This window comes from Fomitopsis serialis (assembly GCF_022376445.1).
Source record: "Fomitopsis serialis strain Sig1Antser10 chromosome Unknown B0H18scaffold_18, whole genome shotgun sequence".
NCBI lineage: Eukaryota > Fungi > Basidiomycota > Agaricomycetes > Polyporales > Fomitopsidaceae > Fomitopsis > Fomitopsis serialis.
In genome coordinates, this window is record NW_025954978.1 from 208,406 (window position 1) to 234,079 (window position 25,674).

Consider the following 25,674-nt stretch of genomic DNA (forward strand, 5'->3'; position numbering starts at 1 on the left):
GACGGACTGTATAGGGTTGCTACTCAATATCATACTTATAAATCCCCTTGCAGCCTAGTCAGTGCGCCCGTCTGCACGTGTCGGGTACGTCCACCGAATCGCCACCCGTGTTCTACTGTAAACGTCTGTTCATCTCGGGAGGCTGGCTTCCAAGTGCTACCTCCACCGGTCCTCGTTGTAACATCAGGGACTCAGTCGGTTTGAGTCATACCACTGCCTCCGCGTCACTCATCTGCTGCCGCTTGCTTCTCGCTAGGTCCGGCCTGGAGGCGCTGCGCGCACTATCGATGCTAACTCGAAATTGATAGCAAAATGCCTCAAGTGACGACTTCTTGGATGACGTGGACGTTATGACGACTTGTATGTTGCAAAAGGTTCGTGCCTTCATATCCGCTTTTGGTTCGATGATTGTCACATTTGCTGACCTCCTCTCCAATCGGCGCGTCCTAGTCAATACTGGCGCACTGCCTGTGTAGATTCTAGCGCGATCTATCATACAGGCTTGCAGATGCCGGATACCGACATGCTGCTCAGGTACGTCTCAACCTACATTGGTGTCGACGGGATCATCGGGTACATGAACGTCATGGATAGGCTCGCAATCATAGGTCTCAGCAACTCCGCGAAATCGATTCACATGGGTCCAGACTGAAATGTATGGGCTTCTTGCGTGTTTGTTTCTTCCATCGTTGACCACAATTGTAGCAGGCACTGCACTATATCCAGCGGAATGCTGCGTGCATGTGAGTAGCAGCGGCAGTTTGCAGGTGTATGGCTACTCTGATTGTGTTGCAAGCGCACCGTTCGCCCCGAAGGTTCCTGTTTCTAATGACAGTGCCTCAGGGAGCAGTGGGATCTGGCCGGGCTGCTCGCATGCTGCCGCCTTCACATGGGACTCGACCTCAGGGTCCTCTGAGCCCAGCCTCATGACACGGTGAAGGCATCCAGCCCTCAGGAACGTCAACGAACGAATGCTAATGTGCCATTTGCTATCCATGTTCAGCTGACTGTGTGCGAAGACCCTCTACGGTATTTCTCTCGACTTTCGCCTCAGATCCGGTGAGAAGCGCGCTTATATTTATCGATTCTCGAAGCATAAATATGTGTCCCAGCCGCAAGAATATCGAAGACGAGGGCGTCGGGACCGCAGCTCTCACTCTACCTTTTGTCCTGAGATGAGGTTCCCAGCAGATCAACGTCCGTTAGTCGGGCGCCGCCGGACACAAGCAACGTATCCCTCCGTATCCTCCGTTCATGTCAGGAGCTTTGCTTCGAAGGAAACTCGGCACTCCGGAGACTGGTCGTGTCTGACGAGCTTCCGGTAGAAGATTTCGTCCCGCCTATTTGAAGCAAGCTAACTCGTCTGACCCGAGGCTACGCCTCCGTGGTATGCCATCCTTGGGCGCAATCCACATTGGTAATCGTCAGTGTCCCATTCTCAATCTGCAATCGTGTAGCGAAAATTTGGGATCCTTGAGAATCCTGCCGTAAACACTCCCTGTGTGAATGTACACGTTGGGGGACAGAGTACTACTGCCACGCTGAAGATCTATCTCCCACCGCTATTGTTAGATCGCGCTGTACACGGACATGTAAGGCCATATCCACCAAGACGCTCTTCGTTGTCACGCTACCATGCCCTAATGGCCGGTGCACAGGTTCTGCATACCGATCCATGACGGAACAGACTTCAAGACCACCTAACGTAATCTGCCGTAACCTTCCTCGGTATGGGTCTTACAGAACTTGCGGTTACCCCCTATCCGTCACTAACAGGCCATTTCTCCGCCATCTAGATCTCGGAATGGATCTGTAGCGACCAAGATCGCCGCGGAAACCTGGAATGCAAACGATATCAGTCATTGTGCCGGTCGACCCGTGCCGTGGGTACGGAACATCATTGCCTCCGAAGCATGATCACTTTCAGGAGTTACACGGATCGTGTTTGGACAAGGAGAAGACTGCTCTTCCAGCGGCAAGACGTGGAAGGTGCCTGCCCGTCCCAGAATAGCGTTGAGGCGGTCTGGAATTGGATGTGCGTGCACGGCAATTGCTAGCTCATGCAAGCATGGCTCAGTCTATCGCGTGACATTTACTCCTTCCGTTGGTTTTTCGCGCGGCAAATTGATTCAATAACCACTAGCATTGGCCCTTCACACCACAGAAAGGGTATAAAAGCCACTACCTGGCTTGCAGTTTACCAGGCCCCCACGGATCCAGCCATGACCAAGCTCCTCGCTTCAGTTCTTTGCGCTCTTGCCTTGACGTCCGCGGCTCTCGCTGCCCCCACTGGGGGTGCCGCTGCGTCGGTCGATGCTATCCCCTCTTCGGTATTGACCGCAGAGCCAGAACAGGAGACGACACCGCATGCTAGCGACGACCCCAATAGCGTCTTGTGGAACCTCACCACAACCGTCGACCCTCCTCAGCCTATCCGAGGCAGTCTTGGGGCCCCCATCATGGCACAGCAGAATATCCCTCTGCAACAAATGAACCCCGACCTCCTCGCTCCCCCGACTACGGACAATGGTGACATGTAAGTTCACCATTCTCCTCGAGGTTCTGTCGCGCGTCCTGATATTCATCATCAGACCTAACTTGAAGTGGTCCTTTACGATGAGTACGAATCGTCTCCAGACGGGCGGCTACGCCAGGCAACAGAATAGTTCGTCATACATTCTCCCTACTATATATCACCCAGTTTGACAGTAGACCTTCGTTCCAGTCAATCAGATGTCCATTGCCACATGTAAGCATAGTTTCTCTACCCCTCTACAAGATTCTGAGCTCCCTCAAAGCTATGGCTGGTGTCGACATGCGCCTGGAAGCCGGTGCAATCCGGTATGTAATGCTGTATCATGCCCTCGTCGGTGTTCTGATACGAACACTTAGAGAATTGCATTGGCATAAGACAGCGGAGGTATGTTCGACATTCTATCGAAAAGCGCAGTCCGCTAACGCACGTGGAAGTGGGCCTACGTCCTCAGTGTACGTACCGCATCTTCGTTCTGCCACGGCACGCTAACTTTCATTCAGGGCCAAATGCAAATTACCGCGGTTGACTCGAGTGGTCGAAACTTCTTGGGCACGGTGGTATGATATTGCACCAACTTATTCGTCCTTAGTCGGCTGAGGTTATGAATCATAGAACGCTGGTGATTTGTGGTATTTCCCGGCTGGTATCCCCCATAGTCTGCAGGCAACGGCAACGAACCCTGACGGAGCGGAGTTCCTTCTGGTACGTCATCACTGTATGACATAGAGCTATATTTACGACGGCGCCAATAGATCTTCAATAGCGGAGATTTCAGCGAAGACTCTACCTTCTTGGTGAGTGTATCAACATGCAGCCCACGAGTATTAGCACTGATGAGTGCGTGCAGCTGACCGATTGGTTGGCGCATACGCCAAAAGACGTCCTCGCAAAGAATTTCGGCACTACCATCGGCGCCTTCGACAATATTCCTGCCCAGCAACTGTACATCTTCCCCGGAGGTGAGTCGTTCGTGCCGTGCTGCGGTTGCGACGTCTGACGCATGTTCCATCAGCGGCTCCTTCTCCGGACGCCGTGGCGCCTGAGGATCCCCAAGGTCAAGTTCCGTTGCCATACACGTTCCTGCTGTCGGAAACTCCGGGTACCACGTACGCTGGTGGTTCTGTGAAAATTGCCGACTCGACGACTTTCAATGCTTCCACCGGCATCGCCGTTGCTGATGTCACCGTTGCTCCTGGCGGCATGAGGTATGTGTATGAATATGCTGCATAGACATTCATGTCTTACACCTCTTTAGGGAATGCATGTGCGTATTCACGATCATTGACTACCCGAACGCGTTCCAATCAAAATTTCATTAAGTGGCACCCGACACAAGACGAGTGGACTATTATATGTAGGTGTTCTATTGTGCCTGTGCGCTCTTTTCTCATGGAGTCATCTTCCATGGGCAGTTCCGGGAACGCTCGTGTCACGGCTTTCGCGTCTACAAGCACTGCGCGCACGTATAACTACCAAGTACATATTTTCTTAGTAAAGCCGTCATAAAATGTGCTGATCAATGCTTCCAGGCTGGCGACATAGGGTTCTTCCCAGCATCGTATGGTGCGTTGCTCAACAGCTCCGATCACGTAGCCCTCACAAGCTAATATCACACGTGCAGGCCACTACATCGAGAACATCGGCGACACCGACCTGCACTTTTTGGAGATCTTCAATACCGGTACGTTTCGGAAAACATATCCCAGAAATATTCTCACCGTGTTCTGTAGATGTTTACGAAGATGTCAGCTTGAACCAGGTGAGACTCAGGTGTCTTCGTTCCTCACGTCGGACCATCACTAACTCAAATGACTAGTGGTTGGCTGTGACTCCTCCTGAGCTCGTCCAGGAACATCTGGATCTGCCGAACGACACGCTAGCCTCCCTGAGCAAGACCAAGCCCATCATTGTCGGGAGCACTTCAGTTTAAGGATGTGGGGATTAGCGATGGACTTAGTACGTGATATCCGGTAGACCTTGAGCCATGTATATGTGACCTCTTCTATACTGGATTACGTATAATGGGACTTACGGAGATCAACAGCTCTGATATATTGGTTAACGTTATGCATTGTATTCTGTGCGGCGAGATCAGTATTTGGTGGTCGGAGTGCGTGGCCCAGAGCATGCTTGACAACTGGCCGCCCCGCGACTCTCACCGAGTGACTGATACCGCATTTGGAGACGCTCTCTGAGTATAGAAGATTACTGATAGGGAACGGAATAACACGAAGCGCAGAACATTGGGAACAACCTGAATCCGACCCCGTTTCCCTGTGTCGGCGCCGTACAGTACACGCATCAATCATGCGGCAATTTTGCGACGTGAGATCGAAGGGCCATCCGAACCATCGTCCCCAACGACCCGACCCTCTTCTGGAAGCCTCAAGCGCGGTGACTCCTCGTGATATTTATTCCCCAGTGAGCATTCAAATATTCAATACGTGATTGTCACGGCAAATGCACCTATGACAGTGAGACATAGTTGTGGACATTCAATCTGACTGGACATGGCTTTTCCGGCAGTGGCCGGCTGTCATGTCGTCTTAAGAGTCCACGGGCATCGGATGCGAAGACAGTCGTGCAACTGCGCTTCGCCATGCGGACACCGTCCGAAGTTGTTCCTCAGCCTGAGAGTCGGAATGATCCTACTATGGATCCCCGCCGGCACTAAGTGTGAGAGAATCTGGGTTTCAGGCTTCGCCGCGCGTAAATGGCTCGGAGACAAAAGACTCGCCTTCGGATGCGTAGCTTGATGGGTAATGCAGGGCACTCATGCCAAAAACCGAAAATCTCGGACACGCTATTTTGTGGTGAAATGAAGAAAAGCACTGCTCTTAGTACGCGGCTCACGATGAGTTCGTTCTTGGAAAGGTCATCTTTCTGGGCCTATAAACCCCTGCCATCCTGAACCTGACCTGCATGAAGTGGAGGAATGTCGATTTATCAAATACAAACACAATACAAGAAGCGGTCGATAATTAGACAGGCGCCCCACTGGCATGACCTCCCTTCGACCCGAAAGTCCCAGTGCTCTACGTAACTCATCAACTTGCAGTTTACATCGTGTAGACCGGTCACCATCCGAGAGCCTGACAGCCGTGGAAGCTAGCTGTCGAAACGTAGCCACCCCGGCCGCCATGCTCTCGATGGCAGGGCAAACTTTCGCACCCGCCCATGATGCCATCCTAAACTGAGGTCTGTCAGCATCGACATAGCAATCACGGGACCACAGCCATTGCGCAAGCCTGAGTGGCGGATTGAAATCCAGGTACGTAGGAACCGAGCGTGTAAACGACACGCTCTGCTCCGACACGACCAGGCGAAGACTATACATGCGCGGGTCAGGATACATCCCACCAGTTTATCTTCGCCGGTCCACAATACATAGCGAAAATCGCAGGCTTGAACCCAGCGTGGACGTCCGCCTTGTTTCAGGTACGGATAGGTCATGATAATGGTAAACAGGGAATTGTAGCCCATTGAAAACCTTGGTCTAGGTCGCTTTGGACCATATACTGTCACGAAGTAGGAATGCTTAGACTTACTTGTCTCACTCTAGGGCGACGAGTCGCCTCCGAACATGTCCCGTAGAGAAGGCCCACGCGGCTGTATCGGACTCGTCTTTCGAGCTTTATGTTGCAGGCAGTCCGAAAGCGTTCTAAAGTCTTTCGCCAGTTCGTTATCATTGGATAGGAAGCTATTGGTAGTAATCAGCAGCTGCCACGTAAATCATGAGGGATGCAAAGTCATGTAGACCTCCATACTTTGTCGTCCGTAAGCCTTCGTGGTCCATTTGGACGAAATAGAGCCCAGTGAGCTTCTTGTCCCTAATCAAGCCCAACAGCCTGTTCTGGGCGACGAATAGCTGACTGTGCTTGGAAACATAGTCGGCGACTTCTTCCCATGTCCATCCCATTGGGTCTGGGTCTCTCTGGATACGCCGCACGTCGATTCGCACCTCACATGTCCACTGTGATAAACTCACCGGCTTGTCGGTATCATGCGTGCGGACGGTGAGTCCAAGGCGGCTCGCACCGCGTGAATTGGTACGTTGAGCGATATTGAACATCGGCGAAATGTCTGTGAGGACGACATGAGAAACGTATTGTGGCGCCACATGCGGTGACCGGAGCGGGAAACTCACAAGAACGATAGAACATTCAGAGGATCGTATGACACCCAGACACTCTGTCAGCGTTTACGCGAGCCGTGGATGTGGTCGTGTGAGAGGTATAGGATGAATCCTGTGGAGGAGTGGACAGGAGTACAACAAGAGTACAACGCGCAGTCCCTCTTCCAGATGGGTACTAGTATCAGGTGCACGTTGCCAAATACGCTAGCGCCTTCACGCTGATAGCGCTACCGTAAAGGGATGTTCCTCCTGACAACAGTGTATACTGTGCAACAAGGATGCACAGCCAAGCCGATGCACTCGATACAACCAGACATTCAGAACAGCACCACGCAAATAAACACGTACCATTCCTGGCCATCTGTCGATTTAAGCCGCGGCCCGCGTGGAATCGGTGGACACATCGTTTCACAAGGCATGTCTAAGTAGCTATGTCTAAGTACTGCAAGAACGAGGCAAGGCGAGCGCACATGCGCCCGCCAAAACCGTGATCATGCAGTAATGAGACAGATCTAACTCCACCTCGTTTCCTCTCGCCCAGTCAACTAGTCAACCCTCCAGCGATTCCAGCATGGGACGCCTGTCAGTGCCTGAGGCCAAACGACGGAGTCAAAGGATCATACATGACCTAGATCGTGCAAAGTACTCACTTGCATGGTAGCTCATGGAGGTTGGTCCAGAAGATTTGCTCGAGTTCAGCGGCTGACCTGGACGCCCATCGTGGGTCGCCACGTTGAGCCAGCAAGGCCAGCATCGATGGTTACCGCGTTGAACCGCCTTTGGCGCTTGCTTTTCTCGTGACATCCCAATGGGATGCATGCAAGATTGTCTCTGCACAGGTTGAATATGTTGTCAACTTTATGTTGCCAGAGAGCGATAGCCGTCGGTACGCCCATCTCCCGGTTGAGCGTGAGCGGCGACAGTAACCAATCCAATGCATTTGAGCGACACGCAAGTGAACCGCATATCTGATCAGAACAAGCTTGCCCAGTCTAGTGGTATGGCAGAGCAATGCGGCGTCGGGGAGTAAGGACAGATAGGAGTGGGTGAAGTTGAAGTTCGGGTGACACGATCAGTCAATGGAGAGATCGGCGGGTCAATGTCGATCGCCCCAACGATCGGAGTCGTCGCGGAATGCTCTAAGATTAGATCTGAACGTTCGACCAGCCAGGGCTCGAGTTTCATACCTTTCTACATTCTCATTAGAACAATTCCTCTATGCCCGACAGGAATCAATCAGATACGAGTCACCTCGAATCCATTTGGACCCACAACTTGGAGATGTGACCGCCATTACGAGAAGGTAGGTTGCTGGCAAACAGGGAGTTCGAATCAGTCCAGTCAGCCTCCGCGGCATACGTCAAAAACGAGCTGGCGACTAGGACAAGACGTAGTCATATCCTTACCCTGAAGCATCTGCAAGAATACGTCGCAGCCGCAAGATATCGCTATGCCGCTCCGACTTACCCAACTCCTCTGCTCGGTCATCGAGTACCTCCTCATTATCTGGGCCTGGATCACCCTGCGTCGTACGAAATCGAACGAAGAAGACATCGAGTCGATCATCGTACCTTACCCTATCCTTGTACTCTCTGTCTCCTCAAGTAGTCGACAGCCTGAAGTAGCAGCTACTCAGCAAGCTATAGTGAGCATCGATGGTGAGCACGAATCTCATATCGTTAATCCTGTCTCTGCTCACCATTTTTCCTCGCAAATACTCTCCATTCGTCTATACAGTCGGCACCCCTGGTAACATTCCTGGCTCAGCACCGAGAATGACGTCCGCGCTGCGCCCTTGAAGCTTGAACAACGCGACAACACCAAAGAGCTCGCATTTGTGCCATCTTCGCCAGTACCACCATCGCCATGCCCATCTCTATCTGTCTCGATAGGATCGTCCGCCTCGACAGTGTCGGTCTCCTTTCCTGCTACGCCTGTGGCTTCTCCCCCATGGAGCAGCTGGAGGTTCGCACCGGGGATTTCGAAGACGCTTCATTGGTCAAGAACGCATATCGGGTTCACGAGATCTCCCGGCCAGTACCTTCCGACCTAGACGTTCCAGATGTTGCCTCGAACCTCAACCTTGGTCTTCTGGCCCCGTCTCCTCCCTGCCCAACCCCTCTCGCTCGCAGGTCGTCGAACCTTGTCCCGATCTACGCCCCCTCTGCATGCGGCCGTCAAGTCAGCCCGTCCCCCTCGCTGACGCACACGCCTGATCCCTTCGGCGCATTCGCGGAGTCATACTTCGCAGATGAACCAAAGGGATCTGTCGTCCACGCCAATGCAGTTCCGGATCTGTACAATTTCGACGTCTATGCGCCGAGCTCGACGCCTCCCAGGCGTCAGCGGACCCGAGAGAATAGGGAAACCCGCGAAGTCAACGCGACTGGTGAGTCCAACTATCTGTGCGGTGGTGATCCGGACTCATCGCACGCAGAGCGGCCAACGTTTGTGAGCAGTGTACTCCAAGTTCCAACCGGACAGCAAGACACCACTCACCCCGCAGCGCGCCAGGGACTAGACGAGATTGCCTGCAAGGTTCCTGCAGAGAATCGTATCGAGGATCCTCCCAAGCTACGAAGGCTCCTTTTGCCTCAAGAAGTCGAGCGCCGTGAGTTGCGCGATCTTTCACCAGCCACTACACCTACCCGCGGCATACGCCCTCTCATGCTCCCTCTCCACGTCGCGATGAGCGACTCAACCGCCGATGCCTCTCCTGCTCTTCTGCAGCGACGTCCAGTACGAGAGGTAGGGGCCGCGAGGCCCCCGCTTCTTCTCGGGAAGCCTCCGGTATCCTACCCGTCCCTTCGGAACCGGCCTTTACCCGCGAGCAGCGTCGCAGATCTCGAGGACGGCACCGATACCCCTGGAGATGCTATCGAGATAGCGGAGAAGGAGAAGGGCGTTCACAAACATCTCGGATGACATCTCGCTGCTTCACGAAATCGGCGTTACCGACAGCCCGCGAGGAGAAGATCGCCTTCAGGCAACCGTCGCCGCGAACGGCACTGTCGCGGGAGAAGCTGCCGAAGACGCATTGGGGGTGCCTGTCCTCGAGGAGTTCGACGGCTCCCAGGGCAAACAGGAGGGCATCCGCGCGGGTGGACTTAGTGCGGCGTTTGACGGAGGAGACGGAGACGTCGGATATTCGCGCAAGCTTGGTGATATTGTAACCCTTCTCGACCGGCCGGCGAGCTGGAACGCGGTTCCGAGAAATCACGGCCTCGAGCACGAGATCGAGGTCAAGCCTAGGGAGCAATTGCACAAGTGGGGTTATGCCATCTAGGTGAGTTGTCGGTCTCGAGCCACAAAGGCGCTCACCGTCTCTACATATTCAGATCCCTTATAAGTTCAACACAGTCTTCTTCCTTCGATTTCGCGTTTTCTCGCTTTACATGCAGTAACGTCGACGTCGTAGCGCTCTTGTTGTCCAGTTACAATATCCCTCCGTAATGTTGTCATAGCCTTCGCACCGTCGGTCGTTCAATCTACTAAGCCTGGGCAACCCTCGTGAATTGTTCGCAGCAATCACCCGTAAGCACCCACTTTTCTTGATCTACGAGCTATCTCGGCTTGCATAGGCCATGTAATGTGAATGCAAAGACTCCCTGGTACGGGTGTCTTTTGGCCATGGATTCTCAGTGTCATCGCATTGCATGATCACGCGAATTCACTAGTCACATAGATGTTTCAGCTTAAAGCGCACGTATACGTAGACGCATACGCACGTTTTCTTTTGATACGCACACCGTAACCCTGCATCTCAAGCACCGGAGTCGGACACCCGCAGCTGCAGGAGAAACTAATCAGGAGGTCTTCTCTATTTGGAATCCCAAGACAACTGCCCTCTGTAATCCATACTTACCAGTACGGACAAACGTAAGGACTGCAGCACATACTACTTGCTGCTGAGCTCAGCCTCGAGACCACGCCAGCCAGTACTAAGTACCACGAGTCGGCTGCAATCCACAAATACTCTCGCCGGGAGGCTTCCTTCGTATGAAGGTCATTTTCGAGAGTAATTGTGTGGCCTGGGTGGTGTCGAGACCTATTTTTGCGTGCGTACGTTCAAAAGAGACGGTGAAAGACCCGAGATCAACATTTTGCGGCAGTCCGAGTTTGGTCCGAGTCTGCAGGCAGCCGAGGTCGTTACTTATAAGAATGTACGTATCGGCGGGATCTCGGCGACATGGTACTCGGTCAGTCGAGTGCGTAGCTAGTTCCAGTCTTACAAAATTATGATACAATCGACTCCACATTCTCTCTATCTGATATTTTTTTGTGATTACTTAGGAATGACCACGTGTCGACTGACGATACCTGTCCCGAATCCCCCGATACAGTATTCCAAATTATTTAAGTAACAAAATCTAATTTGTTAGTAAGTAAGCCCCTGGAGGGTACATTAGTAAGTTGACTGAGTTACATTACTACCAACATTACCTTGGGTGCCTTTTCTGGAATATACTGCCATAGAGGCGTTCTCCCCTGGCCTGCAAGTGGCTGCTCGCTTCGAAACCGACGATGGCGAAGACCGTACACTGCTAACTCTCAACATTTCCCTGCCCCGACATCACAACCCGACCACTTGCTTGATGCCTACGTATCGACAAACATATCTGCTGCTCAACAAGACCTACAATCTATCGAAGTATGGAGAAACAGGGTCGACTCGAGGCCATGAACGCCTCACCTAACCACTCCAAGGTGAAGGTCTCCCTGAAGCTCCCTGACGGTACCTTCGTCGCCGGTGGCGTTGTTACCGGCAAGATGGAAATGGAGTGCAAGGCGGACCGGGGCTTGGGGATCGGTGTAATCATGGTAGAATTATTCGCAGTAGAGGGTGCGTCTGCATACCCGAATGCGCGTCCATCCATGATTTTCAATGATCTATAGAGCTCACATCGCGGGACCATTCTGCGACGTCGACATTTCTGCATACGAGACGACTCTTCCAAGGTCAAGGGCTTCCGCCATCCAACGCCGTACACCCTTATCCTGACCCGGGCGATCCTCCTTTGCCATCTCATTACTATCATGCGCGTCGCGGCGCAACGACCTTTTTGTTCCGTCTGCCACTGCCCACCTCATCGCCGTCAGCAATCAACTTTGGTTCTGGACTTGCGCACGTCAGGTACGAAGTGCGGGCCACCGTTGGCGTGTTCTGGAAAGGCGAGAATCGCCTTGTCTTCGATAAGAAGCCAGTCGACGTGGTTGAAAGCTTTGATGAAGAACTTCTCCGAGGCGAGCCGGAAGCGGTGGTTGTCGGTGAGAACGGCAAGATTTGGGCACAAGGCAAGGTGGTCGGCGGCTTCCTGGTCGCGGGACAGGCCGGTTGTGTTGAGCTACAAGTCAAGAATCATTCTCCCAAGAAGGTCAGTCAATACGCTGGTATGCATGTGTATGCTGAAGATAACTTCGTAGAACACCGGGCTCTCCGTGTCGCTGACGAGAGAGCTTGTCTTACCGAGCCAACCGCCGGATCAGAAACAGCCTTTGCAGATCTCGGATACGCTAACATCAGTATCCTTCCGCGGACCGGAGTACATCATTCACCAAGGTTCTGAGGGCGTAGCAACCTTAGTCTTTGATCTTCCCCGCAATGCTAGGGGAATCAAGGGTGGTCGGCGACAAGGCGACGAAGAGACAAACTGCACGGCCGACCCGCTGTTTGAGGTTCGATGTTTGGTCAACGTGAAGCTAACCATGGGGATAGGCAGGTCAGTACTTCAGTCAAACCGCTGGGCGTCATCTTGACGAATACGACAGCAAAGACATCATGTTGAGCATACCAGTGACCGTTCTGGACCCAATTGCAGTACCCACTCTCCCTGCACCGGAACCGTACTTAGCCCAATCGCCACCACTACAACCTTACGGCTCACCTGTTTTCGATCCTCACTACATGTCTGCAATGTCTCCCCCTCCTTTCATGGACCGACCTCTGAGTCCATACTCCCTGTATGGCCCTCCGATGTCTCCTCCGTTGGTGCCTTACGTAGACCAAGGCCAAGTTTGGCTGCCTCCCCCAGTCCACAGTCCCTATTACCACGCATCTTCTGCTGCACCAATGTCTCCGCCATTATCGCCTCCGATACCCCAGCATTATTATTATCAACACCCACCACACATTCCACAGTCCCTTGTCGCCCCATATGCCCCTCCACCACGACCCTCGAGTGTTGAACCGATATCCTCGGAGTCCTTCCACGGCCTGCCGTCTGGCCTCCCTACTACTCCTGTTCAGCAGCCACTCCTACCGCTTCATACCGGCAACCACTCGCACCCCGCAGCAGAGCGCGAAGAAGGCAAAGGGGAACGCGCCTCACGCATCGCGCTTCACCTCCGCATGTCCTCGCGTCATCGCTCCGCCTCGCCGCCAGCGCACAGGTATGCCATGCCTACCACGTCTGAAGCGCACACCCCTACCGCCCTTCTCTCGCCGACCGACCCCATGCCCATCCAACCGAGTCTCTCCCATGCATCTCCAGCACACAGCCCGTCCTCATCTCCTCAGACTCCACAACGCCGTCCACAGACATTAAATCTGTCGGTTTCACCTGCGCTTTCCCAAGGATCAGTAGCTTCGCCCCGGCCCATGCTCTCGCCCAAGCATTCCTTCTCGATCGACCCCTTCACCGTGGTGACGCCAGTCGAACAGCTCGAGCGCATCGCAGCACAGGTCGACTGCTCTAACGCAGACATGTCTGGGCCTGGTGGCAGCCCGGCCTTGGACAAGCGAGACAAGACGCTTCCTCGCGTACCTCAGGATACACGGAAGCCATCTCCAGGTTCTACACGTCCGAAGGCGGACACGCTCTTCCCGCCTGACGCGGTGCCTATGGACCATACGCCTCCCACACCGGCGCTGGCGGCTGTCACGTCTCTCAAAGCGTCTAGGAACAACCTTAGCGTCGGTGGTGGATTGAGCGGCTTGGATGCGCTGGAGGCCAAGCTTCTGGCGGAGGTTGGTACGCGCAAGGTGGAAAGCTCCGAGCGGCATCCGGACGTGCGATCGGTCATGCCCATTACGATCCCGCGCCATACAGAGGGTGATCCTGCCAACGACTCCGCGATCTCGAGTCTTACGCTGCCTGGCTTAGACGCAGAGGTTAAGACTCTGCACGTAGGACAGAATCTCGAGCTTCCTCATGACCTCGACCTCGATGACGACGACGACGATCGAGCCTTGACGGAGCGCTGGGTGAGTCGAAAGAGCAAGGAGAACGTGAAATCCAGCTCTTCGACGGGTACGCGCAAGTCGAAGGACAAGAATAAGGACAAGGAAAGGCGCAGTGGGAAGCGCAGCGCGGGTAACGGGACCGCAGGCAAGAACGAGGAGGTTCATCACATGCGGAAGACTGCGCAAGGTCGAGTCACTGCGTGGTTAGGAAGCATAGAGCCGGACGCCCCGCCGCAATCGAGTACGCCACCGCCACTAAGCCCAGCGGTTGTAGCCGATTTGTCGGACGTCGTGCGCGAGGACGCTCAGGGAAGAGTCGCTGCGTGGCTAGGGAGCATGCGGGGGGACGCGTCGAAGTCGGGCAAGCCTCCTGCAAGCCCTAAATTGACTGGCCAAGCTGATGAACCACTTCACCGTGATGGCAGAAAGAGGACGTGGCGAAGTCCAGTGCAGAAGTGTCGCAGGAGATACCACAGACAGAGACCCCCCGAGATGTGTCTGCAGCACCCAACCCTCGCTCGTCTGGTTTCATGCCCATGGGAACGTACCGTGCACAGAAGCAGCAGCGCCAGGATGCCGCTGAGGCCGCCCGTGTGGAGCATGCGCGAGCTTTGAAGACACCTGTCTCTCCGCGCCTAGCTGTCTATCCTCCTCGACCGCAAGGTTCTGAAGTACACTACGACATTCGTTCTGCTCGTGGAGGCAAGGGAGGGAAGGTAACCGCAGTGGCCGCCATCTGGGCGTCTGCAACTCAACAAAGCAAGGTGGATCCATCCAAACCGATCAGTCCACCTAACGACATAACGCGTCCGAGGGACGTCCAGCGCGTCAAGAGTGCAGCCAGCAAGTCACCGCCCCAAGTAGTAACAAAAGCTTCGCATGCTCAGCCTGCGAAGATCGCAAAGGCTGGTGTATTTTCGGCAAGCAATGAATCTACCTCGAAGCCGACTTCCGTGGCCGACCTGACAGCTAGGCGTGCTAGGATGATAAAGTCGACCTCTGTTCCGGCGGTCGTATCATCTTCTCTGGCGACACCCATGCTGTCGTCTACTGCCTCGCTTGCTCGTCCCGCACCTGCTGCTTTGGATAGAAACAGAGCTAACAAGCTCAACGGCCCCCGGGTTGCGGATCTGGAAATGTCACTACCGTCAGTCAAGGAGGATTCAACAAAGCCTCCGGCTACGAAAGGCGAACTCGCTTTCGGTCAGGCACGTCTTCGGGAACTCATTAAACGATATCAGGGACAAGCGTCATGACATATGGCTATCTTTATAAGAACTGTATCCTGCATCTTCCGTGTTACGCTTCGCTGCTGCTTCATTGTCATTTACTCTTCTGGTCCGGTCCCTGTGCGTCACTTAATCGGTAATCACCGTTTCTTGCTCTCAGGCAGCTCTCACATTGTATCATTTGTTCCTGTACCCTGACGACCAATGATGACTCATGATGGACTCTGATTCCTTAGAGGAATGTTGACTGCAATGAAACTCTAGCGCATGTACCGACCGGCGGCTTTGCTGCAGCTGCATCGAGTCTTTAACCGAATGTGAGTGGTGTACTCGTGCAAACTCCTAAGCGGAATCTGATGATGTAAGCTTTTGCTTCCTTCCCTTGCTTTACGCGGACAGTTACATGTCCATGTGTCGACCAAATGAGCAGGTGTACACTATTCAGATGGCGTGCCTAGATCTGAGCACGACTTCCAGTATCACTTGTGAGTAAGTACTTGGGTCAAACCTTATCGACGTGGATTGAGACATTAATTATATAGCACGCGGTGAGACGTACAACAGCTGCAGTGGAAATAGGAGAAGACACAGCACCACTGAAAGTAGTAAACAATGCTACGCACTTGCTCGAGACTTGCCCTCCTCGTGTGGAGTAGGGGAAGGGGATTTTGGCTGGTCTGCATCGACAACGAGCTAAACTCCTCCGGGTCGGTGAGTCGCGATCAAGTCGCGACCAAGCTTGGACCATAATAGTCTCATACCAAGACCATCCACCCGGCGCTAGTCCCATACCAAGTCCCTCCTAGACCCCACACGGCGCCTCACATGTGAGGAGGTTGCGTCGAATCTATCAGTCAAGCCCAAGTCAAGCGGCTCAAGCACAAAGATAGGGACGTATTGGGTTCATGGCAATATCTTCTAGCGGCGCCGACCAGCGCCGACCATGTGCAGTTGATGTGCAGATACGTACGATTCGAATCTGATCGTCACACTCGGGTAAGCTATCACTGCTCACCAAACCCTCCCGCTCAACGTTCGAACTCTTGCCAGAGAAGTTTATGATCGCACAGAGACGTCGTATATGCAGGTGGCCGGGAAAATACATGAGACTTGCCTGAGATCCAACGTTGTGGTGTGTCACACGTACTTAGGTCCCTCTTTATTAGTGCATCTGGTGTACCGTACTTATATCGTGCTGATCCGCCCTGAGGGTATGCCGTAGCCGAGGGTGCACGACTCAGTCTGGCGTTTAACTTTCCATAAATGCGGGTCTACGATCACCCACCTGGCTCTATCGAACACCCTATGATCAAAACACTGGATGATTGTGTGTTTACCCCACGAGCCCGACTTAAGGCCCGGCTATGACGGAACGGCGCAGCACCTAACAGTGATCGCCTTCCTCGTCAACGCCTCTATTCTGCGTCCATGTCGTCTTGTTAGTCGTTACGATTGCCTGGGCCACAGCGATTGTATACAATAACACACCTCGTTTTCAAAACATTGCGGAGTCACAATGAGTGACAAGGTGCGAACAATTCGGCGTGTTCTAGTACTTGTCTAACGAAGCCATTTCTATCCAGATACCCGCTGTGCCGCAGAAAGCATCTTTGCAAATCCGTTTTGTGGTAGTAGGAGGAGGTAGGTGGCCTTTATCTGCATTGCCAACATGTCCGCTCAAGCAGACCGGCAAAGGAATCGCCGCACTGGCCAGTGCTATAGGGCTCGCTCGCGCCGGGCATGAGGTCACCGTGTTGGAGAAAAGCGACGGTCATACAAATGTGAGTACGATTTGTCGGAACGCGATCACAAGACACACTTCATTACCATCCGTCGCAGAGGGGGGAACATGGCTTACGCATACCACCCAATATGTCCAAGATATTGTATCACTGGGGCCTGAGGCAGCAATTACTGGACGTGGCTTTGGTTTCCCGTGCACTTCTTTTCTCGAGGTGTACGTAGCTAAGTCCATAGTCGTGTCGAAGTCAGCTGAACCTACGCAGTGGAGAGTGAAGAATTGCTCGGCACACAAGTCTGGGACTACGAGCTATTGAAGGAAACACGTGGAGATTTTTTGTTGTTGACGGTGAGCAGTCTGCGGCTTGTGTATACCGTCTGCCTCATAAATGTCCATAGCACATAGATCTCCATCGTCTGCTATCGGAGACAGCCGTTGCACATGGCGTCAACATCCGCTATAACGCGGAAGTTGTCACCATTGTCCCTGATCTCGGCGAAGTGAGATTGGCTTCAGGTGATACCCATTCGGCAGACGTAATTGTTGGCGCAGATGGGGTCAAAGGCATCAGCCGAGACTCACTCGTCGGACAACACGATCGAGGCGCACCGGTGGGCATAAGCATCATTAAGTGCGTTGAACACTGCCTGGAAGTCGTCAGTGGACGCTGATCGAAATATGTTTCTCATTCCACAGCGCGACATTCGATACGAAAACGGCTGTGGGACAATTGCCCGAAGAGCTCGAACGAGCCGCCGATTTTGAAAGTGTGAGCTGACTGGGACGCTCTCTGGCCAACACAAAAACAGCCATCCTTACAGCGTCATCGCAGAACATGATCTTCGCCGCCTTCGGCAACAAATGTGGTGCACTGGCGTTTCCGATTGTAAGTATCCTAGCTCCGGTCGTCCCATCGTGGCTCATGATCGAGATGCTGGACGTACCCTAGAATCAATGGCGGGAATGTACTTTCCAGTTCCTTGTGCAAGACCATACAACAGAGGGAACATGGGGTGATCCTCCATGTCAAGACTTGAAAACGCTAGTACCCAACCCTTGCGACCCGCGGTACGCTCCAATCTTTCGCGATGCTGTTGAGTCTGACAAGGAGGTCAAGCCTGAGATTCGTGGCAGACAATGCGAGCAATGCTGTTCGCGTAGTACTCAAGGACTACAGTCATCTGGAAAACTGGGTACACGACAGCTCACGTCTCGTCGTGATCGGAGAAGCGGCACATACTTTCCCAGTAGCGCTCAGCATCTGGATATGAAGGCCAACTTGTTCACAAAGTGCTTTCGCGAAGGCTATCGCCGTCCAGGGCCCCGCAATGGCAGTCGAGGATGCGGCTGTCCTAGGTAAACTCTTCAGTCATCTCAGTAGCCGGGACCAGATCCCGAGCTTCCTCTGGGCGTTCCAAGACATCCGACAGAGACGGTGCACTGCAATCCAGCAGGTCGAGCACGGTAACGTCTACTATATGACAATGGCGGACAGTCCCGAGCAGCGAGCGCGCGACGAGGCGTTGAAGGCGAAGCACCGCGCCGGGAAAAACGTCATGGCTCCCGAAGACGGGGAGGAAAGTGCGCAGTGGGGGGAAGTGCGAGAAACGTTCGGCTATGACTGCGAGGATGAGGCGGACAATTGGTGGGTGCAATGGGGTCTCCTTCGCGAGCGAGCGAAGGGCGCCCAACAGAGTCAGGCGAGAGACTTCGCGTTCACATGGGGCAACATGGGCGTCTCGGTCAGTCAGAACGAAGATGCAAATTCAGAATGACCATAATCCCCCCCCCCCCCCCGGTCATGCACTTAGGCGCAACGTTGTCTGCGCTCTTGTTAAAGCCCACTTACTCACGATAGACTCGTCTTGTCAACTTACGATACACAAAATCGCACGGCCGTCGTAATTGATGGCGATCCTTTTCCCAGTATCCCATGGTGGCTATGACACAATGATGACCGGGGTTGCCGGCTCGGGAAACATGTCGAACCCGCTGGTCCGTTGCGAGTGTATAGCACTTCTGAGGCATGTCTATAGCCTCTGTCAACAGCGTCGCACAATACCCTGGCGCAACTCCTCTTCCCTGTATGCACGTCAATGTTGGAACACAACGGGCATACGATGAAGTCGCCCACCTATACTCGAACATCACCTGTGCACCGATGAACAAGCAAGCACACGCGAACAGTAGGAACTGGACGCCTATCGCGGTACAATGTCAACAATACCGAGGAAGGCATGAAATAGGGAATCACGTACCTTCCGTCGTACCAAGCAGTTGTTGTAGCATGTACGAGACCCCGTCAGTCCCGATAACGAAGCCCACCAGGTTCGCCGCCATCATCATGAGGATGTTGAACACCGCACCGATGGCGCAGACATGCCTGTACCATGGCCTGCTTCCGTACTGCGACCACAGCAGGTGAACGAGCTGTCCGTATGGAAGATGTACATAACATACCTTAGTGGATGTAGGATATAACGAGCGATCAACTCGGGGATGATGAACAGCGTGACGAGCCAGCCCCATGCCAGCAGACGGAATGAAAGGTCGTGCCACAAAGCGACGAACGAGAAGATGAGCAGCGATGTGAAGGCCACTTCTTCGTTCCTCCAAGAGGTATGTAAATGTACCTAAGAGCAGGCCGACGAGCTGTTAGCCGATCGGCTTCGCTGGTACGAGATCTTCACCGGATGATCCATAGATTGTAGCTCCGTGCCACGCTCTCCAGAACCCGAACGTTGATAGTTTTCGCCATGCACCGAACCATGTTCTCCGGAGGGTCGATACCGTCACCAGGGCCCACAGGCGGAAGAACCGCCAGGTATCAGGAGCTTCGAAAGCGGTGGTCAATAACGTAGGGCGCGAGACGGTTTCAGAGTACCTTGAGCCAACGATGATCAAGTTCCAGAACCGATCATGCACAATTGCGCCGCGGTGTCCCCGCCCCAGGCCTTTGTGTCCTTGATGGCGACGACATACATGAAGTGTAGAATAACTCCATCGTCAGGAAGCAGATGACGAAGCGGGCGAGGTAGCCCAGCCGTTCACGCATGGAGATGGTGAGCGGTCGATGATCTACGAGATGTTCAGCATATGTGTGCGTCAATGTCGAATTAGTCAAAGCGCACCTGCCACATGAAGTCGTTGAACGCCATGATCGGGCCTGCGATGTACAGTGGCGGGTACAGCACGTATGCGATGTAGTTCATGTAAGAATACGTCTCAAGCGTATGACTATTGTGGGTCGTTGTTTCTCGGTAAGGGGGCTACCTGGCTTGATATCGATAAGCAAGAAAGCACAGGTCCGTCAAGTGATGCTCACGTCAGATGGACCGACTTTGTTGCAGGCCCAGTAGTAGTCCATATTGAACGAGACGAGCCGCAACATTGTGATATTGAAGCTGACATGCCATCGAGGGTAAATACCCGGGACAGAGTCCTAGCAGTGATTAGCCCGTTAGAGAAGTAACAAGGGGTAAGCACTTGAGCACGACGCATACCAGATATTCGAGGGACGGATGAAGAGCTCCAAAGCGGTAGCCCTCGTTCTGCTCATTCGCAAACAGAACGGCTGCATTGAAGACCCAAGTCAGCAAAGGGTTCAGTTTCGACCCCTTCGCGAGTTTTGCGATAGCGTAGTTGCCGGAGACGATCAGGAGAATCTTGAACATGCTCGTGCCGTGGAGGCCGGCGAGCATGAGCAGGGAGAACGTGAACAAGTAGGGTATTAAGTAAGATCGACTGGTTTGCTGGGTATCGCGAGAACGACGAAGCACGATGGTGTAGAGATGCTTTAGTCCGATGAACGCAGAGGCTAGGAGAATAAGTGATGGGATATTATTGCGGAACGAGCGGTACTGTGCATCGCTGTTGTCCTATGAGCAACAATGTCAGTTGCATGTCAGGCTCATGCGAAGCGACTTCAGGAGCAGTGTATAATGGAACAGAACTCACCAGCTGTCGACCGAAGAGCCAGCCCGGCTGTAGGCGTCGACGATACGTATTGTAGTTTGGATGCGACGCTGCGCACTGCCATAAACATTGACCACTTCATGTCATATACGAAGGCGACATACATGAGCTCAGACTGATGGGAACCCAGGCCAGCATAGGGACCACCACGCAGAATACGAGCCCATATAAGATGAACTCCGGTGTCCGCCATCTCGGTGGTGGATGCGACTCTGCTGCGACTTGCGGACGATGCGAGGAGGGAATGTCAATGGACAACTTGATGATTCCTGACCGTTTACTTGAAGCTTCGTGGTCGGTCTCTAGCTCGAATGTCGATTCATGTCGACGCAAGTCAGTAGGCATCTGGGCGACGACTCCCAGCATCAGGCGGTGTGTCCAGGTTTGGATCCTATTCAACGGTTCCCGAGCATCAAACCCAAAGATATCCCAGAGGAACTCTTCAACGAAGGGGTGGAATCGAATCGCAGCTTTGAAAGCAAATGAAGCTGTGAAGGTAGGGTACAAAATCAAAATGAATTTGAAGTGCCTCTTCTGCACGCGACTGCGAGCAACACCCGCGCTACCTCCCCTCTTGCGCCATCCACCCTCTTTCTTTCACTCATCCCTTTGTTCTTCCCGGTTCCAGGGCCAAAGTCAGTCCCCGACTAGAAGGCGACTCCGCGGCATTGCTAGACTGACAAGGACATGATTCGCCGCACAGTGGACGACATCTCGACTGGCTCAGACTCGGACTACTCGAAGTGAGCCACCGCCTACTACGCTGCCTGCCATACCTGACTCTGCGCATGAAGCTCGGTATCATGTCCTGCTATCCTTACTGCTTGTTGCTGTCTTGACGGACGGATGGTGTTAGTGGATCTCGTGGTTCCTGTCGTCAAAAGGCAACGAATACTTCTGTGAAGTCGAAGAGGACTACATCCTCGACCGCTTCAATCTCACGGGTCTGAACACTGATGTCCAGCACTACGCACAAGCTCTCGACCTCATCACTGAAATCTAGGTCAGTCTGTCTTCGTGTCATGTATGCAGTCGTTTGACGCACGAATCTCTGCTCAGATGAGACATCCAAGACGAGTTCCGGGGACCCTCGACGTCAGGCTCGTCTGCTGTACGGTTGATCCACGCAAGGTGGATCGTCACAGCACGCGGTCTCGCAAAAATGGTGCGCCCACCTCTCCACACCCCGCTTCCATCCCGCTCATCGCACGCCCTGCTACAGCTCGAGAAATACAAGCGAGGCGACTTCGGCCGCTGCCCGCGCGTGCTCTGCCAACAACAGCCGCTCCTCCCCGTCGGGCTCACCGACACGCCGTACGAGAAGTCCGTCAAGCTCTACTGCGGGCGCTGCGAGGACATCTACTCGCCCAAGTCCTCGCGACATGGCTCCATCGACGGCGCATACTTCGGCACCTCCTTCCCGCACCTCCTCTTCCTCGTCTACCCCGGTCTCATTCCCCCGAAGAGCGGCGCTGTCGAGTTCGCGCCGCTCACGCGCGGCACGGACGAGGGCAGCAGGCGGAGCAGGAAGATCAGGGAGGAGGAGCCCCCGGCGGACTTGGGCAGTGAGGGCATGAGCACGGCGAGCGTCGCGCTCAAGGCGGATCGGTACCGCCCCCGGATCTTTGGCTTCCAGGTCAATGAGATCGCGAAGCTGATGAGATGGCAGGAGGCGGTGAGGGACAGGTACGTTCCATGGATGTCGATTCAGGTGCGTCGTCCTGACGCTGCGTTCTTGGCTGTGCAGGCAGGTTACGCGGCTTGAGCTGTTGGAGGAGCACGGCTTGATGTGAGGGATGACCGGACCTAGGTGCGATATGTACGTTTTGACTCCTGTTGTTTGTTCTGTTTGCCCTAGTTGTTCTACTCGATTGTGAGGTGTAGCTTGATGGCCGGGTAGCCGTGATTCGTTCACTTGCAGTCTAGATACCGCATTTCAACCGAAGACTCCTTTTGAGTCGCCGATGTTTACAGTACCAACCGTCTCAATATGGCCGGTTCCCCGCACACTGGCAACAAGCGGGAGTCGAGTGGCCATGTCATTACTTTCGAGGGTGTGTGTAAGTACATGCAGCATCTACAGCCTGAGGGCCCTCTTTACTTTTGTGGTGATCTTGTACTCCTAAGATGCGTCCGAGGACAGAAGTGTCTGTATGCCCGGCACAGCGTCTCTGACAGAGCTCCGTATGAACAAGCCTTGCAGCGCGGCCATGCTCGTCCTCCGCTTCTGCGCCAACGCATCTCGCACGAACTCTTCCGCTTGCGCACCCATGCGCGCTAGCTCGTCCTGACTGACGTCTTCCGACTCGCCATAAAACTGCAGGAACAGCCGGCGGGCTTGCTCTGGAGTGGCATCGCCGAGGAATACGGAGAGGTCGACACGACCTGGGCGGATGAGCGCGGGGTCGAGTCGCTCGGGGTGGTTCGTCGTCATGAAGATGATGCGCTCCTCGCCTGAGGCGACACCGTCGAGGGCATTGAGGAAGCCTGAGAACGTCACGGAAGACTGGTACCTACAGCATCGTCAATTACGAGGTCCGATGCCCTCAATGAAAGGCATACCCGTCTGCAGTTGTCTGTACACGTTTGTTGAATGCGGCGTCGACGTCTTCGATCAGCACAAAACTACGCTCGGGGGCGTTGGAGAGCAGGTGGATCAACTTGTCGTCGGCCAGGCCTCGTTCGGAAAGGTTCAATAGGCAGAGGTCGTACGAGAGCTCTCCAGCCAGAGCCTGGATGAAGGAGGACTTGCCCGAGCCAGGAGGGCCATGTAGAAGGTAGCCGCGGCGATACGGGATACCTATAGTCATAGTTGAGGTGCATTCAATGTTGTCAGGCAAGCTCCGTACCTCGATCCTCATACCACCGTCTCCGCTGCAAGAAAGCCCTCACGTCCTCCTCAACCTGCGCGGCAACGCCTTCCGCGAGGACCACGCTCTTCAGCGGCCGCTTTCTCCGAGGCTGTCCAAAGGGCCTCCACTCGGCACCCCACGCTGTGTGTATGACGAGCTTGCCCTCCTGCGCCTGCAGAGCCATGTCTCGCGCCTCAGCCAGTAGCTCGCGGAACTTGTCCCTGTCCCGCGACAGCGTCGTAAGCGTGACCGTCTCCCAAGGGATCCCAGACATGAGTTGCTGCGAGCGGGTCTCGCGTTCCCGCTTCACCTGCATCCATGCGTTTCGGTAGCGGAGGAAGTGCGTGCCGGGGCCAGCGACGAGCTTGAAGGATACGTTCGAACTGCCATTCTTCCGCTGTTCATGCACAGTCTGTACGCTGACGTTGTGGCTGCGCGTCCAGAAGCGGGGGGACCACGGCTTCGCCTTTGCGCCGGCCTCTGCGACGGCTGCTGAGCGGGCAGCCATCCATGTCAGGAACCATTCATACGACGGGTCCTTGTTGCTGATCTCGAGCGAGACGAGCATACGACGTCGCAGCGCTGTGGAGGCGTAGACTAAACCATGGCGGAAGACATTAAGGCCAACGCCAACACCCTGCGCGGTCCGTTAGCCGTGTATCCGGTAAGCATCGCAGGCGAAGTAGCACGTACGACGAGGCCAAACCCGGCTTGGAAGTATGGACTATGCTAGAGCGACTGCCCGTGAGCGACGCGCCTCGTCAGTCAGAAGAGCACGCACTTATCACCGAAAATACTCAGTAGCGTCGAGCTGCCTCCGCCTGCAGCCTCCGTGACCGGCACTGACACTGGCACTGGTTGTGATGAAGCTGCGTCCACGGTTTTTCCTTCTGGCGATAATATACCAGACAATCGAGGGCTCATGGTATTTGCTGCAATGCTGCTCACCCTCTGGCCGATGACCGGCCGATCAGGTTAGGACAGGGTCGGGGTTCGCTGGGCTCCAATGGCACACCGGTTCAGCAGGTGTTCATGCAGAGAGCCAGTTATACGTCGGGAAGGCGGGGAAGCGATGAACGAAGGCAGCCTCCACGATGGCACTTGAGGTAGAGCGCGTCGGGAATTGCTTTATTCGAGCTTTAGAGACGCCCGCAATTTCCAGCGGCGCTTCGGTTCCAACCGAGCACTTTTTAAGGCGCGTCGCGTCGTATGCATCTCTTTACCTCGACGTTCAAATTGCTGTCTAATCCCCTGCTTGCCTCTCGAGGCTTCGCTTCTCCTCGGATTGGACGGCCCAGACAAGCGTCGTAGAGCAATCTCCTCTGGAAGAGTGTCTCAAAAACAATCTATGCTGATTGCTTCTCCCTCTGGTTGAGAGGCCAGGACGCAGGATCACCTGGGGATCACTTACATTCCGTACGACTGTCTCCGGATCTGCCTCATGTAGATAGTGAGTGTTGTCAATGTCATCGTATGGCTCTGCGACTGCGTGGTTCGAAACCGAAGAAGAAAACCCTGGTAACATAAAGCACCCCGATGCGAGGGCCGTTCGGTGGTGAGCTGTCCCCCGTGGATGGTTCCCGCTGTATCTGTTCGTCTTCGCAGGCCTCCCAAGGCATTTTTCAGCGTTGGGTGTGCATGGAGAGAAAGGCGAGGCTGAGGTTGTTCGATCTGCGCAGTCGCATGTCATGTCTTTTATGGTTTCTTCTGCCACGATCTGGAACGAAAGCTGATTGTCCTCATACAGGATAATGCATAAATCATTGTATCCTGGAAAGGGAATGCTACCTTTGCATGCTTTGCGCGTTTATGCGGCCTGGTTTCCGCTGGTATGTGCTCCGATAATTTGTATGATCGCTCGCCAGAGACAGTTGAGCGAGTGAGGGCGTGACGCGGGCGGAAGGCTTGTTCATCGCTAGCCCTCCCACAAGGGTCGTACTATCGCATGTGAGTGGCACTGACCTCACAGGCCATTGCACTATTGCTCGATGCGATGTGCAGTATGTCTGGCCGGATTCCGAAA

The 25,674-nt window shown here is 54.2% G+C and overlaps 7 protein-coding genes across 7 annotated transcripts; 5 read left to right on the forward strand and 2 right to left on the reverse strand.

Annotated features, from left to right (window-relative positions):
- Positions 1 to 2,060: 2,060 nt before the first annotated feature.
- Positions 2,061 to 4,466, forward strand: B0H18DRAFT_873585 (oxalate decarboxylase; the record flags this gene model as incomplete). The annotated part of the gene is made up of 17 exons (XM_048040301.1): positions 2,061 to 2,536; positions 2,592 to 2,665; positions 2,726 to 2,749; positions 2,799 to 2,841; positions 2,893 to 2,920; positions 2,971 to 2,988; positions 3,037 to 3,093; positions 3,149 to 3,238; positions 3,289 to 3,330; positions 3,384 to 3,495; positions 3,549 to 3,745; positions 3,857 to 3,894; positions 3,949 to 4,012; positions 4,066 to 4,099; positions 4,158 to 4,217; positions 4,267 to 4,295; positions 4,353 to 4,466. 17 exons carry the CDS (start codon positions 2,061 to 2,063, stop codon positions 4,464 to 4,466), a joined length of 1,500 nt encoding a protein of 499 aa, XP_047895753.1.
- A 4,001-nt stretch (positions 4,467 to 8,467) lies between these two features.
- B0H18DRAFT_995071 (uncharacterized protein) lies at positions 8,468 to 9,527 on the forward strand. The gene is made up of 3 exons (XM_048045299.1): positions 8,468 to 9,059; positions 9,108 to 9,264; positions 9,320 to 9,527. The coding sequence occupies exons 1-3, from the start codon at positions 8,622 to 8,624 to the stop codon at positions 9,361 to 9,363; spliced, it is 639 nt and encodes a 212-aa protein (XP_047895754.1). The 5' UTR covers positions 8,468 to 8,621; the 3' UTR covers positions 9,364 to 9,527.
- A 1,649-nt stretch (positions 9,528 to 11,176) lies between these two features.
- On the forward strand, positions 11,177 to 15,400 carry B0H18DRAFT_995072 (uncharacterized protein). Its single transcript, XM_048045300.1, has 6 exons — positions 11,177 to 11,207; positions 11,337 to 11,514; positions 11,568 to 12,046; positions 12,096 to 12,391; positions 12,441 to 14,269; positions 14,308 to 15,400. Exons 1-6 carry the CDS (start codon positions 11,196 to 11,198, stop codon positions 15,108 to 15,110), a joined length of 3,597 nt encoding a protein of 1,198 aa, XP_047895755.1. The 5' UTR covers positions 11,177 to 11,195; the 3' UTR covers positions 15,111 to 15,400.
- Positions 15,401 to 16,261: 861 nt separating this feature from the next.
- On the forward strand, positions 16,262 to 18,648 carry B0H18DRAFT_160639 (FAD/NAD-P-binding domain-containing protein). Its single transcript, XM_048036923.1, has 11 exons — positions 16,262 to 16,611; positions 16,667 to 16,724; positions 16,779 to 16,864; positions 16,923 to 17,040; positions 17,090 to 17,172; positions 17,223 to 17,455; positions 17,521 to 17,593; positions 17,657 to 17,710; positions 17,774 to 17,892; positions 17,942 to 18,071; positions 18,129 to 18,648. Exons 1-11 carry the CDS (start codon positions 16,600 to 16,602, stop codon positions 18,597 to 18,599), a joined length of 1,437 nt encoding a protein of 478 aa, XP_047895756.1. The 5' UTR covers positions 16,262 to 16,599; the 3' UTR covers positions 18,600 to 18,648.
- A 67-nt stretch (positions 18,649 to 18,715) lies between these two features.
- B0H18DRAFT_995079 (MBOAT-domain-containing protein) lies at positions 18,716 to 21,301 on the reverse strand. The gene is made up of 12 exons (XM_048045301.1): positions 20,904 to 21,301; positions 20,782 to 20,849; positions 20,328 to 20,702; positions 20,150 to 20,266; positions 19,956 to 20,048; positions 19,739 to 19,787; positions 19,621 to 19,658; positions 19,515 to 19,597; positions 19,281 to 19,434; positions 19,083 to 19,230; positions 18,959 to 19,025; positions 18,716 to 18,906 (listed from the first exon to the last, which is right to left on the reverse strand). The coding sequence occupies exons 1-12, from the start codon at positions 21,163 to 21,165 to the stop codon at positions 18,867 to 18,869; spliced, it is 1,494 nt and encodes a 497-aa protein (XP_047895757.1). The 5' UTR covers positions 21,166 to 21,301; the 3' UTR covers positions 18,716 to 18,866.
- Positions 21,302 to 21,324: 23 nt separating this feature from the next.
- Positions 21,325 to 22,824, forward strand: B0H18DRAFT_995082 (casein kinase II, regulatory subunit). The gene is made up of 6 exons (XM_048045302.1): positions 21,325 to 21,434; positions 21,487 to 21,542; positions 21,594 to 21,597; positions 21,656 to 21,743; positions 21,945 to 22,485; positions 22,547 to 22,824. The coding sequence occupies exons 2-6, from the start codon at positions 21,487 to 21,489 to the stop codon at positions 22,590 to 22,592; spliced, it is 735 nt and encodes a 244-aa protein (XP_047895758.1). The 5' UTR covers positions 21,325 to 21,434; the 3' UTR covers positions 22,593 to 22,824.
- A 97-nt stretch (positions 22,825 to 22,921) lies between these two features.
- B0H18DRAFT_873465 (mitochondrial chaperone BCS1) lies at positions 22,922 to 24,575 on the reverse strand (the record flags this gene model as incomplete). The annotated part of the gene is made up of 5 exons (XM_048040293.1): positions 22,922 to 23,312; positions 23,362 to 23,599; positions 23,649 to 24,288; positions 24,345 to 24,375; positions 24,433 to 24,575. The coding sequence occupies 5 exons, from the start codon at positions 24,573 to 24,575 to the stop codon at positions 22,922 to 22,924; spliced, it is 1,443 nt and encodes a 480-aa protein (XP_047895759.1).
- Positions 24,576 to 25,674: the final 1,099 nt, after the last annotated feature.

Coding starts and splice junctions, on each gene's coding strand:
- B0H18DRAFT_995071 (XM_048045299.1), top strand. CDS start 8,622: ATGGAGCAGCTGGAGGTTCGCACCGGGGATTTCGAAGACGCTTCATTG. Junction 9,060..9,107: donor CCCGCGAAGTCAACGCGACT/GGTGAGTCCAAC, acceptor TCATCGCACGCA/GAGCGGCCAACGTTTGTGAG. Junction 9,265..9,319: donor GCTACGAAGGCTCCTTTTGC/CTCAAGAAGTCG, acceptor CACTACACCTAC/CCGCGGCATACGCCCTCTCA.
- B0H18DRAFT_995072 (XM_048045300.1), top strand. Junction 11,515..11,567: donor AGAATTATTCGCAGTAGAGG/GTGCGTCTGCAT, acceptor AATGATCTATAG/AGCTCACATCGCGGGACCAT. Junction 12,392..12,440: donor CTAACCATGGGGATAGGCAG/GTCAGTACTTCA, acceptor CGAATACGACAG/CAAAGACATCATGTTGAGCA.
- B0H18DRAFT_160639 (XM_048036923.1), top strand. Junction 17,041..17,089: donor TGCACTTCTTTTCTCGAGGT/GTACGTAGCTAA, acceptor GAACCTACGCAG/TGGAGAGTGAAGAATTGCTC. Junction 17,456..17,520: donor GTGGGCATAAGCATCATTAA/GTGCGTTGAACA, acceptor CTCATTCCACAG/CGCGACATTCGATACGAAAA.
- B0H18DRAFT_995079 (XM_048045301.1), bottom strand. CDS start 21,165: ATGCTGGGAGTCGTCGCCCAGATGCCTACTGACTTGCGTCGACATGAA. Junction 20,703..20,781: donor GGCTCTTCGGTCGACAGCTG/GTGAGTTCTGTT, acceptor TGTTGCTCATAG/GACAACAGCGATGCACAGTA. Junction 19,659..19,738: donor GGCGCAATTGTGCATGATCG/GTTCTGGAACTT, acceptor CCGCTTTCGAAG/CTCCTGATACCTGGCGGTTC.
- B0H18DRAFT_995082 (XM_048045302.1), top strand. CDS start 21,487: ATGATTCGCCGCACAGTGGACGACATCTCGACTGGCTCAGACTCGGAC. Junction 21,744..21,944: donor CGACCGCTTCAATCTCACGG/GTCTGAACACTG, acceptor GGATCGTCACAG/CACGCGGTCTCGCAAAAATG. Junction 22,486..22,546: donor CAGGAGGCGGTGAGGGACAG/GTACGTTCCATG, acceptor TTGGCTGTGCAG/GCAGGTTACGCGGCTTGAGC.